General features: G+C 38.1%; 2 protein-coding genes across 2 annotated transcripts in view; one reads left to right on the forward strand and one right to left on the reverse strand.

The window, feature by feature from the left end:
* LOC106960576 (catenin alpha-2-like) overlaps positions 1 to 12953 on the reverse strand; it is a gene marked incomplete at its 3' end in the record, with an annotated part of 155500 nt that overhangs the window by 51282 nt on the left and 91265 nt on the right. The window lies entirely within an intron of this gene.
* On the forward strand, positions 8554 to 11727 carry lrrtm1 (leucine rich repeat transmembrane neuronal 1). Its single transcript, XM_015053719.1, has one exon. The coding sequence runs from the start codon at positions 9674 to 9676 to the stop codon at positions 11246 to 11248; it is 1575 nt and encodes a 524-aa protein (XP_014909205.1). The 5' UTR covers positions 8554 to 9673; the 3' UTR covers positions 11249 to 11727.

Consider the following 12953-nt stretch of genomic DNA (forward strand, 5'->3'; position numbering starts at 1 on the left):
ATTAATAACCACAATCAAATTAGACATGTTAGATATGAACTAGGGATGCCATTAAACTTTTGCTAGTTTCAGGTTACTTCAAAAAGAAAAAGCAGTGTTAGCTACAGCATATCCAGTTCATGCAGATCTTCAGTCTTCTGTTTCACCCTGGGCCCTCAGACCAGCTGAGAAGCTGCTGCTGGATGTACCAAAAACTACACTGAAGCTCCGAGGATATTGGGTCTATTCAACCGTGCCTCCAAAATGGTGGAACAAGGTGCCATTAGATAATACAGTCTTCTTCTCTTGCTTTTTAAGTTTTTCGTATTACGTCAATTATTTTCTGGGACTTTTGACATGGTACGATTTGATTTTGTTGTCATTTTTGCATGTATTTTCCAACAATCTCCGTACCACGATTTATTCAACTTTTATTTCATTTTGTATTTTATTGTTGTTTATATTTGTGTCTTAGTTTGAACTGATTTTGTACTGTACAGCACTTTGGATAAACAAGTTGTTCATTTAAATGTGCTCTATCAATAAAATTGATCTGAGTTTGAAGATACTTACACATCATGCTGATAGATCCCTTTAGTTATCAGTTGCTTTTTAAAATTAGGATTTAGTATTAAGGGTAACATGAACAACTTAGCAAGTAATACATCTTTCATCAATAAACCCAGAGTTTTAAATTATTCTTGCTGCTGCAGTGCGAACTAAAAGGCACACATAGTAGGGGTCACAATTTGAATGTTGTAGCTAGCCCCACATAATGATTTTCTTTCTAAACTTCTTGCATGGCTTCCTTTGATTAAATGTTCCATCGATCCAACAAGTTAAACTTGAAGGACAAGAAAAAAATCCCCAAAATGTGAAAACTTGTTTGTGTATGTTTGATTTTTTATTTTTTATTCGGTCTTTCCTCTACTATTACATTACGTCACCAGTGCTTCAATTTATCCTGTGTTCTTGTAGAACTTTGTGAGGAACTTAAAACCTCACAAATGTTGTTCTGTCAACATCCTGCACACTAGAAACAGAACTTTGTTTTAACAGGTCTTTTAGCAGCATTATGTCATGTTATTATTATTATTTCTGATTATTCATGTATTCGTATAGTGAAATAGTTTAAAAGTAGCAACCTGACTATTTGAACAATTGAAGCTTTTAGCATTTCCCCTATGTGACTGAATCTGTGTGGAGACATTAAAGATGAAAGATTTTCAAAACATCCAGTGTAACATTAGGCACAGTTGTTCTCTGCTCATTTGTATTTGACAAAGAGGCAACATATTTTTTGTTTGATCTGCTATTTAAGTGTACTCTCTGAGATGATAAAGCACTCAACACTGAGATTTTGAAATGCTTCTTTTACATCTATGTACATGTTTCTAGTCATCACTTGTTTATGATGCAATCTCTCCGTTTTTCAGCCACAGTTTTATTTCTATCTTTCCACATTTTGCATAAAAACTATTCTCTTTGCTAAGCTATCCAAAGGTTGTAAGAGCATCTTCACTCAGGAAAAATTGTTTCATCTTAGCCTCCATGTTAAAAGATTAAAGCAGCAATATCAACTGCGTACCATATGCATCTCAGCCAAGGCTAGTGTAATGTCGGTATGTTGACATTTTCTTCACGTGCGAAATGACCACCAGGAATGTTGTTTCCAGCCAAATGACCAGCGAAAAAGTTCATTTTGTCTCACATTAATTGAAAAACAAACGAAACGGCATGCAACAACAGCATGTAAGAAAATGGTCAAAATATAGTTGGTCACTTTAAAGATCTTCACTTTTTTTTTTTTAATAATGAGATAAAAGTCTTAGGATTTTAAAAATTCAGCAGAGTATAATATACACATCCAGCAGTCATGCAGTTGTTTCACAATGCAAATGTAAGAGCATCCATGTGGAGGATTCAGAATAAGATTATTATTATTTTTCTTTCCCACTGGAAAGAACCACTTCTGGAGCTTTTTTTCTGACTTCCTGTCCTTTCCGTCGTCTGGCTGCTTGTACTGAACCTGGTTCTTCTTGTAAATAGAGAGCCACTGTTGTCATACTCCATCTCAGAATGAAGGACTGCTAGAACATTAATGCAATTAGCTGGGTCCCCTCATATATTTTATTAACATTCCAGCACTGAACTGGAAATAAATTGATTGATTCGAATAACATTTGGATTTAATTTAACTATATGAACTTAGATATAAATGGGAGTGGTTTATATTGCTCAGTGCCTTAAGGTGCAATAGGTTGTGGATATGTTTTTCAATAAGCAAATTATGTTGAAGGAAACAATGTCGGAAAGTAAAGTTCAGTAAGCTAGATCTAATATTTGAAGATTTGAAAGATTTGATTAGGTCCATCTTCTCTCATGGACCTAACCCTACATAGTGATTTAGAAAACACTGTTGTAAATCAGCTTATGGCTAATAGCCAAAAGTTAAAATGTATTTTACAAATGAGAACAATTCACCAGGAGCTGTAATGAATTGTGTGCTTCTAGAACCACAGAACGTTAGGCTAAGAACATGATAATCACAGTAAGGCCTACAATAATTTGAAAAAGTGCAAATCACTACGATGCAGTCATTTCTGGATTAAAACAAAACGCGTCCAAAACGAGACGGCAACAGGCAAATGAATGCTACAAAACAAAAACAGAAGCATAGAAGATGAAGCGTTTCTGCGGTTGGAAATGTGCCAGATAACGACTTTAAAAGAAACAGAAACCAACTCAACCGTATGCATTGCTAATAACATTGTTCTCATTAAGGTCAATCACCGGGGCTTCATTAAAATTCATTGAAGCTAAGAATTTTAAGGCGTTGCCTTGATGTGTCAGTGTGGTTTATTCAGCCAACACTAACAAGCTTTCCTGTTCCGAGTGTCAATAAACACAAAGCATCTAGAAAGAAGGTCAAGTTGTCACAAACTTCAGTGATGGGAAGAAATAAATAAAGCGGATCTGTAAAACTACAAAGTTTGTTTGGTTGTGTTTTTAAAGTCTTAAAAATGTTCAACTCTATTTGCTTTTCACACTAAAGATTGTAAAATAAGGTGTGCCCAATACATTTCTGTTAACAAAAGGTAGATTTTATTTTCCTTCTCCAACAATCATACAGAGTTATTTTTCCTGGCCTTTTTATATAAGGACTACTCCAGACTATCCATCTATTGTCCTCAATAAATCCTGCCTCCATACTTAATGCCGAACATTCGCCAACAAGTAGAGCTTTATTTATCTACCAAATTATATTTTCCTCTACTCACGCATTGTTACTGTTTACTTGAATATCCCTTTCAAAACAAACCTCTTAAAATTGCAAAGTACTGCCAGTGGCAAACCTGGACATTGTGAGCATGGGCTAATGCTCCCCACTTCCCACAAATCAAAGCAATACACTCGCACTTTATACACATGAAACAGATGCGCAATCGTACAACTGGAAATATTTGAGTTAGACCCGGAAGCAGAAGAAACATAACCTCCTGCACAACCATGAAGGATGCAGAAAGTGATTTCTGAATGACGGGTTAACAACAAAACACTTGACTTAGCAATCATTGCGCAGGACATACAGTGTTAAAAACAGCTGACCAAACGTACCACACCTCTGGTTGGGTTGATAGGTGAGGGGCTGAGCTTGGCTGCTGTTGCTAGGTAACAGGGCAGTGCCCACAGATTGTGACTTTTGAAAGGTCATTTTCCAATCACCAAAAACCATATCATGTGCCCAGATACTTAAGTTTAAGTTAGTTTATTTGATGTCTCATTTGGATTTAAATTTCACTTTAGCGCATGAATTAATTACTCTGTGGCTAATCAGCTTTGAATGTGGCTAACTAAAATTAATCAACTATTGTCCATGGTGGCTGAAGACTACGACTCGTGTAAAAAAGGGAAAAAGAAGATCCATGTGTAAGTGGCTATGTTATATATTAAAAATGACAGCATGTCAGAAACATTCTGAACAGTACTGCAAGTGGAACCCCAATTTACACATTTTTTAGGAATACACCTGCATTAGCATATTTCTCTGGTACTATATTATGTTCGGTCCATTTGGGAAGAAAAGAAGTTTGATGATAGTTTTTTCATTCCCTTACGTCATTTAAAAGCAAACTATGTTTTTATGCCTGTTTTTCAGCAATAAAGTTTGAAAATATGTAGCTGCCGTGTCAAGGAAAGAAAGTAACACTGACATGAAAATTGAGCTTTTTTTGTCCTGTACACTAAATATATTTTATACATCAGCAAGGAAAGAACAAAGAATAAAAGTCTTCTGGTATTCATCAGTCAGAATATCTGAATGATCAAGTATGTTGATTAGTAGGAGTGTACCATTTTATTTGATAATGTAAGTAAGTCTTCATCAGTGCTGGCAAACCATCAGTGTACATTAGTAGATATCAGGACATCTTTAGCATTTACAGAATGTCAACATGCACTTATTTAAACCCTTTCACAATGGTACCTAATGCAAACTGTTTTGACATCAACAGCTGAGACAGCTGCAGTAATGTCAAAAGTGTAGGAAGTCAATGGTGAAAGACTTTGTTCTCACACCTTCGCATCTTACCACACCAATCCAAAGAAGATACACATGTACACATATATGAAAGGGGCATAACTCGGTCAATCTCAGTCTGCTGCAAGCCGAATATCAATGTAAATGTAGAATTATCTTTTGCTATTTCTCTACTGACCCAATCACAAAACAAAACAATGCTTCCCCACTTGTCCATCAACATCATCTCTGCAGCAAAGCAATTAGTCATCATTCGCCTTGTTTTTCTGGCCTCACAGATCCTCTGACTCATTAAATAATTTAAATAATGAGTCTCTAACCCCTGATAGGTCATTTTAGCGCTTTTTAAAGAATTTTGACACCTGATAAAACGCCATCCTGGATAAAGGTGGTTAGTTCTAAAGCCTACGAAAGAAGAATAAAAAACTTCAAGGACATATGTTTATGCTTAGAATTCACAATAGTCAGTAAAGTTTCTAAAATATATAGTTAATGAAGCTCTATCTATCTATCTATCTATCTATCTATCTATCCATCTATCTATCCATCTATCTCAGGCAGAGTCACACTCTAACTCACACTACTGCTGACTTTGACTCAAAAGCAGAGCTAAAACTCTTGGTCTAAAACTGATGGTCTGGATGTTCTTCTGTTCGCTGCGTCAAGTCATTACAGAACACCATGTCATTAGCTGATGGTGAAGTCATCTATTACAGCTAAGAGGAAATACACTAAAGGTGAGGCCAAATGATTTCAGCCTCAAGAAGTTCAGATCATCTGAAGGGCAGTGATTCTTCTTTTTCTATAAAACAAAAGGTTCATTTAACATCTGCTTTAAATTCAATGTAAAAAATAAAGTAGTAGGTTAAAAAAAATATGTCATCCACAATGATAGTTTTCTCTTACAATCCGTTTTCTTTCATTGAAAATTATTTATTCACAAATAAAATCTTTATACATAAAAATCTTTAATAAAGTGGTTAATAAAACGCTAAAAAAAGGGAAAAACAAGTCTCCATACCCAAATATGATTCATTTTTGCCACTGCATTGTCACTGAGGATTAAGAAAAAATGTTTTCTAATGTTTTTAAGATTTTGCTTTGAATCTCTTCATGTATGGGCTAAAATAGCAGTGCAGAACCAGATGGAAACACTTTGGCTGGGAAATGGTAGAAACAATCACAAAAAAATTGCATGGCCGTTAGGTGATTGCATTTATCGTTGCATTATCATTATTATTATTATTATTATTATTGTAATTTAACAGAGAGAGAAGCTCTGAATCTATTCCAAAGCCAGTGTCTGTTTTAGCAGAGAGACAAGGAGCAAACGGTGGCATCTAGAACTTGATCTTAATATTTGTAATGAGGAATTCCATAGGCAAAAGTCTCTAATTATTTGGGTTTATTTTGAGTGGAAGTGATAAATTCGTTCCATGCCAGGTTTTGCTATAGTAATAACAGGGTGAATATATTCTTATGATATGTTTTCCTCAACAGTTTACTCCAGCATGCTGAAGTTTTCAATTAAGTTTTAATTCAGTTTGTTTATACAGCAGCAAGTCTCAAGAAACGTCATCTGGAAGCATATTTCTATTTAAGGTAATATAAATATGAAATACTAGGACCTTGGGGTCAAAATGTGCAACTCTAACTTCACTTTGTGTAGGCAGGGATCACTTAGCCTGTCCATTGCTGCCCTACTCAATTCCACTTGTTTCCAATCATGATTCACAGCACAGTTTGGCCTTTCTCCCATTTACCTGGATTCCTCCGGTAGATTTTCTATCAGGCCAATCAGCAAACAGAAGAAGTTGTGGAAGATGATGCTGATTTTCTGCGCTACTTTAGAACTACAATGCCTGTAGTTTTAGCGATGGCAGTGAGACCGAATGAATCAGTTCAGTCCGTATTGATCATGCTTCCAAACATTGAATTAACATTAACAGCTGTCTTGTGCAACTCAGCGTTTCTCTCTTCACAGTGCGGGATGGTTGTTTACAGTACATGTAATTTCCCATAAGGTTCATAATGCCAAACTGACATTACATATGTCACAGACAATGTAACGTGACAATGTCTGTGACACGTTTTAAATCGTTAAAACGTTAGGGTACGTGGAAAAGATTTAAAACTTCAACAAACTCCATGCCTCAAAGAAGCAATCGTTTCTCAATAGCCGATAGCTTAGACCCTCTGTATGAAGCAAAGCAGAGTACGAAAGGCTAGTTTTTAAACTTTAAAACTTTATCAAAAAAAAGAAAACGAACCTAAAAATGTAACCAAATATTGCATATTCACAATTATTGTGAGTCATCTTTCTTTTTCTTTATAAGTCCTAATTAGGATAGGAGAATGAGAATAATAGAGTGTCATTTTGGAAGCTGCTGGGACAAAGAATGGTGGCACAGCATTGTCTCTTTTGGTAAATGTCAAGGTTTTGTTCAGCCCTTGTCTAAACTTGAAAATGACCTTATTAGACCTTATTATGTACACAAAGGAAAACTACCTCTTTTGCTCTTCTTTTATGTTTTTAGCCCTGTTCTCTTTTTGCTTTTTTTTTCATAATTTCTCTCTGACGTAGTAAATGTGAGAGGAGGTTTCTTTCTCAAATTACATGGAAACCGTCAACATTTGCTTGAATGTCTGCTGGCATTTTCTGACGCACCAATGTTTGTACTCTAAATCAGAGTGGTCAGGAACACGGCTTCGCTACACCAGGAAAATATGCAATGGATAATCCTTTGTGAATTTAGAAATGGTGTCAAACCTACCTTGGTTTAAGCTACCTTTGCTGTTCAATCATCTTCAATAAGTCTCAGTCTCATTCTCCTTGACCTCTGACATCACCAATCTATTTTCATCCCAACAACCACAACCGGATACGTTTTTGTGTGAAAACACTAGTAGATTATAGATGGTAGTTTCTGAAATTATCCAAGCAGCCTCTCTGATACCAACAACCAATCCACATTCACAGAAAAACACCCTTGTCCTTCTTAATTTCAGCTTTTATGTTCATGTTACAAGATTGGCTTTGTAAAAAGGGTATATTTAAAATAAGTGTTCATTGAACATTTAACAGACTGAATTAATAAATAGCAATGATGGAAGGTTAAGATTTGAATCAACTCAAAGAAGAAAAAGATGGTGTCAGGACTGAAGACCTGGCTGATTTGCAAGATGCATGGCATGGCTTAGGTTAGAGCTTATTGTCTTTGAAAATTAAAAGGAGAAAGATGACAAAGCAAGCAGTAATTCCAGAGAACTCCAGTCAGTGAGATGGGAGTGGATCTCCAGAGAGAGATATTTATGCTATATCTTTATACTAATATTATTTGGCAAGCAATTACATCTGTATTCAAAATGCCTAGCCAGCCTATAATTGAAAATGACACCGAATGCTTGGCTACAGGACGGTTTGATTAAATGAAGAATGTCATACTCTAGTCTTGACTCATTATACTCCAGCTTTTATTGTTGGCAGGGATAAATGATGAATATCAATAGCATGAGATTGATTCAAACATAGTCATATATGCAATATTAGACAAATACTTTGTGTAAACTTATCACTATTTAATTATTGTTGAAATGAAGTGATTCCCCATGCTGTCCATACTACAGTATGTAACATTATACATGTTTATCATCATTCTCTGTTTTAATGTACGTGGACACATGATACTTAACATGCAGGCAGATGCTTGTTACTGCTTCTTGGCTTAATCAAAGCAACACTAATATCAGAAACTTGGAAAGTCAGAAGAGGCGCAATCCATAACACGAGAGATGGAGGTGTGGGTTAGTGGAAGCAGGGGGTTTATTTAAGCCCCTGGTTTAAGTTCAAACCTTTTGAATATGTAAATAAATGAGCCAAAGATAAAAAAAACGCGGCTAGAAAAAAAAAAAGCAAGGATGTAGGATGCAAGAGGGAGGAGGGGAAATAAAGGAGGGGAGCGGCATGAACAAGTGAGTAAGCGATCAAGGGAAAGAGAGCGAGAGAGGGAGAGAAAGAGAGAGAGCACTCTGAATTGTGAGTGGCTTACGACACTCAGTGAACAGAAGGTGCTTCTGCATGCGCTGTCAGTGTACTGGTCTGCTGCAAGGGATTGCTCGCTCCTTCGCTTCCCACATTTACCGCCCCTGCCTGCCGGACCAGCACCAGCCTCCAGCAGCCTCTTCCAGCTGGCTGACAAAACATTTGGAGAGCAAGGGAGTGAACAAAACCTGCGAACCACAGGGGATGCACATCGCCTATAAACAGATACCAGCCACTGGGATGACAAGGAATGCTGTTACACAAGAAAACTGAGAAGAGGAGTCACCTCTGCAATATATATTTTTTTTGTCTTGCTTTCGTCACAGGAGACACGATTAACAGCTTAAATGGATTTAAACCTCAAAAGACAGTGATTTCTTGCTGAGACAAACAGCAAAACGTTTCAACAGCTCAGCTGAAACTTAATCAGAGAGGAGGAGAAAAGAGCGACACTCAGAAAATATTCTTCATCGGTTTTTCTTGTTGCTTTGGTTGTCTCTTCTTCCCTCTGATCCTTGCAGCAGAAGACTGCAGAGGAGCAAAAGAGACAGAGCTCATGCATGCAGACGGGGGAACTTGCACTTCCTACCATCTCGCTGAAAGCTACTTGGATTCTTCCTCTTTCTGGCTCTTTCACTCGAAGAGAACTAAGACATTGTAAGCCTGCCAAGGATCTGGTGTCCACTGAAAAGAGAAAAGGTGGGGGGGATGTGTGCCACAGTGGGGTCTTTTTTCAGATTCGTACATAATTAGTGTTGTGGCACAAAGCAAGATGCTAAATGGAGATTGTCAGCTTTTGGATAGGGGTGAGTAAGAATCATTTTGAATAAGAGCGACTGGAAAGGACAGTTTCATTTTTCATCCCCTCTACTCTCCACCCACTGCCGAATATCTCTCATTGGCAAAACAGAACTGCTCTTTATTTTTCACATTTTGGACAAAAGACCTGTCGTTGGACTGCATAAAATATATCCATCTCTGCAAATAAAATACAAAGACCAAATGAATTCAACAGTTTAATCACATATGTTGGAAAAAATGATCTGAGAGGTGCAAAAATAATATCCAGAGTGGTTCAATGGACATTTTCTCCCTGACATTCCTGGATATTTATGCTAATGGATTTCCTCCTAATTGGACTGTACTTAAAGTGGCCACTGAAGAAACCCCCCGGGTTGATACTGTGCTCATTGGGTATTTTTCTGAGAACTGTTTCCTTGGCAGAGGCGGTTTGTCCAAGGCTGTGCCGCTGCGACAGCAAGCTGCTGTACTGCGAGGGGCTCAACCTCACAGACATCCCCCGCAATCTGAGCAGTGCCATGGGCCTGTCTATGAGAGAGAACAACTTGACCGAACTGCGTGAAGGCCAACTAGCTGGTCTGTCACAGCTAACCTGGCTTTATCTAGATCATAACAACATTGACATTGTAGAGGAGGGTGCATTTGAGAGGCTGAGACGGGTCAAGGAGTTGGACCTGAGCAGCAATCGGATTGAGAGTCTGCCAAATGGTACCTTCAGGCCCCTCCCAAACCTACGCATTTTGGATCTCTCATACAACAGGCTGCAGGCACTCGAGCCCGACCTGTTCCATGGCCTTAGAAAGCTCACCAATTTGCATTTGCGCTACAACACACTCAAATTTGTGCCAGTGCGTATTTTTCAAGACTGCAGGAGTATGCAGTTTCTGGACTTGGGATACAACCAACTACAGAGCCTGGCAAGGAATTCCTTTGCTGGTCTTTTCAAGTTGACTGAGTTGCATCTTGAGCACAATGAGTTGGTCAAAGTCAACCTAGCCCATTTTCCTCGTCTCATCTCTTTACGTACCCTTTACATGCACAACAATCACGCCACAATTGTTGTCAACACCCTGGAGTGGACCTGGCATTTTTTAGAGAAGATTGACTTGTCAGCCAACGAAATCGAGTACATTGAGCCACATGTTTTTGAGAGTACTCCCAACCTGAAGGTGCTGATGCTTGACTCGAATCGCTTGGGTTCTTTGGATCAACGCATCCTGGATTCGTGGTCGTCTCTGGACAGTATTACCCTGGCAGGCAATGACTGGGAGTGCAGCCGCAATGTGTGTGCCTTGGCCTCTTGGCTGAGTGCCTTCAGAGGCCAGCGTGACAGCTCCCTGCTGTGTTCAAGCCCCGACACTGCACAGGGTGAGGATGTGTTGGATGCAGTCTATGCTTTTCAGCTATGTGATTCGTCGGCAGAGGTGACCACAGCAGGCCTGTATACATCAACAAGGGATCTGGCCAAGGGTGGCTCTGTGTTTCTTGGACCTTTTACCCCAAATCCGTATGAGGGTGAGGGCAGTGAGGTGGTCACAAGTTCTTATACTGTCACAGTGGGCCACGACGACCTGGAAAGCACCATGCAGATCCACAAGGTAGTGACTGGTACCATGGCACTCATCTTCTCCTTTCTCATCGTAGTTCTCATTCTGTACGTGGCATGGAAGTGCTTTCCAGCTGGAATAAGGCAACTGAGGCAGTGCTTCAGCAGTCAGCGCCGTAAGCAGAAGCAAAAGCAAAGCATGCAGCAGATGGCTGCAATTTCCACACCGGAGTACTATGTTGACTATAAACCTAACCACATTGAGGGAGCTTTGGTTATCATTAACGAATACGGCTCTTGCACTTGCCAGCAGCAACCTTCACGAGAATGTGAGGTGTGACTGTGCTTTTTGACTACGTCTTTACCTGTGATTATGTGGATATACAGTAAATCCCTTTTTGGATACTAAAGAGAGGGAGATGTTGTAGAACAAAAGGGAATTATTTCATCTTTTGGACACTTTTTACACAGCTTTTCACTGTGATGTAGAGGGAGTATGCTTTACACGGCTGACTGTGGTGGATTTATGGCTACTGCTCTCTACTGCTAATTTGAAATCAAAAAGCATAATGGGCACCTGGCAATGGGACATGTTGATGCTCTGACGAAAAACAGAAAGGAATATGTTTTGTGTACTGGGAGCTTTTCTCTCATGGAAGGATATTTGAGCTTTAACGTGTCTTTCTATTTCAGAACATTTAAATATTGTTTAAAGATAAACTGGAGACAAACACGATGAGAAAAAAAAATATGGAAAAAAAAAATCAGCAAACCATTTGTATTATGGTGCATACAATATTTGAGGAGCATTTAAAATATATAAAAAAAAACTGTTTAATTAAAAATGTAAAAATAAAAGTCTGTAAAATATGCTAAAAGAAATGCAAGTGTGGAGAAATTGAAAAAAAAAGATAATCTATTTCTTTTGTAAAGTACAAAAAATGTTTAAATAAATGAACCACTATTCACAGTACACTCATTTTGTATGTGAGAAGCCTGTCCCAGTGGAAGAACGACAATAGATGTTAGTCTTTGTGCTCCTGGACAAGAGAGCCATGATTCTACAGTGTATCAAACCAAAAAAAAAAAAAAAAAAGAGGAAAAAGAAATTGATGAAATACTGGGGAAAAAAAAATTAATTGAAAGAGGCAAACCGATATCTCCATTTCATCTCAAATTGCTTCAGCCACATTTGTTGGTTTACCATTCATTTTGTTGTCTTGTTATCAGCTGAGTTTCTTCCTCATTCCTTCACTGTGAACAGATTCAAAATAATCAATTTCAATTTTGTAAGCATGTTTTAATTTAATTTTATTACGTCGCCGCTCGTGTTGCATTGAAGTAAAGGAAGCAGAAAGATCATATTCTAGAGCGTTCACCACCATTTGGCTGCCATATAATAATAGAGTCGCATCATTTGGCCAATTTAAAACACACAAATTCTTCAATCACTTAAACCATGAACATGTAGATAAAAATGTAATTCAAGTAGTGTCAGAACTCCTGAGGAGATTATCCACCAGCTTCAAGCAATATTTGCACATGCGGTGTTTACCACTGTGTTTTCATGTGATATAAAATGTTTGTTGAATACAAGGCCATGCAGAGGTGTGTATGTGTGTGTAAATCTTCCTCTGGTCTTCACTGTGTAAATTAGTGCAAACTAAGAGATGTGGTGTTTCCTGGCTACTGTGAAATGAACAGTGTGCTGCGTGAAACGAGGGGATGGGGGGTTTGGTTGATCACTACCACTGCAGAAAGAGGTAACAGACTGCTCTCTAGTGTGCATATTCTCATACTGTGGCTGCATCTTACATTCCGTTCACCATGTTCTGCAGACTCCTACGGCAGGGGCAGCGTAGATATACCGAATTTGCAAATGCTTTTCTGTGAAAACGATAATTTTGCATCATTCTGTGTTATTTTGAAATAAATTTAAAAAAAAGATGTTTACGATTTGTAAGTCAGCAGGAATAAAGTGTTTAAGAAATCACTGACAATCATTACATGCTCAGTTTCAAAAGGACTACTTTCTTTACCTTGTT

This window comes from Poecilia latipinna, unplaced genomic scaffold (genome assembly GCF_001443285.1).
Source record: "Poecilia latipinna isolate Pla-1442-1.1 unplaced genomic scaffold, P_latipinna-1.0 Scaffold1199, whole genome shotgun sequence".
NCBI classification, from domain to species: Eukaryota; Metazoa; Chordata; class Actinopteri; order Cyprinodontiformes; family Poeciliidae; genus Poecilia; species Poecilia latipinna.

Coding starts and splice junctions, on each gene's coding strand:
- lrrtm1 (XM_015053719.1), top strand. CDS start 9,674: ATGCTAATGGATTTCCTCCTAATTGGACTGTACTTAAAGTGGCCACTG.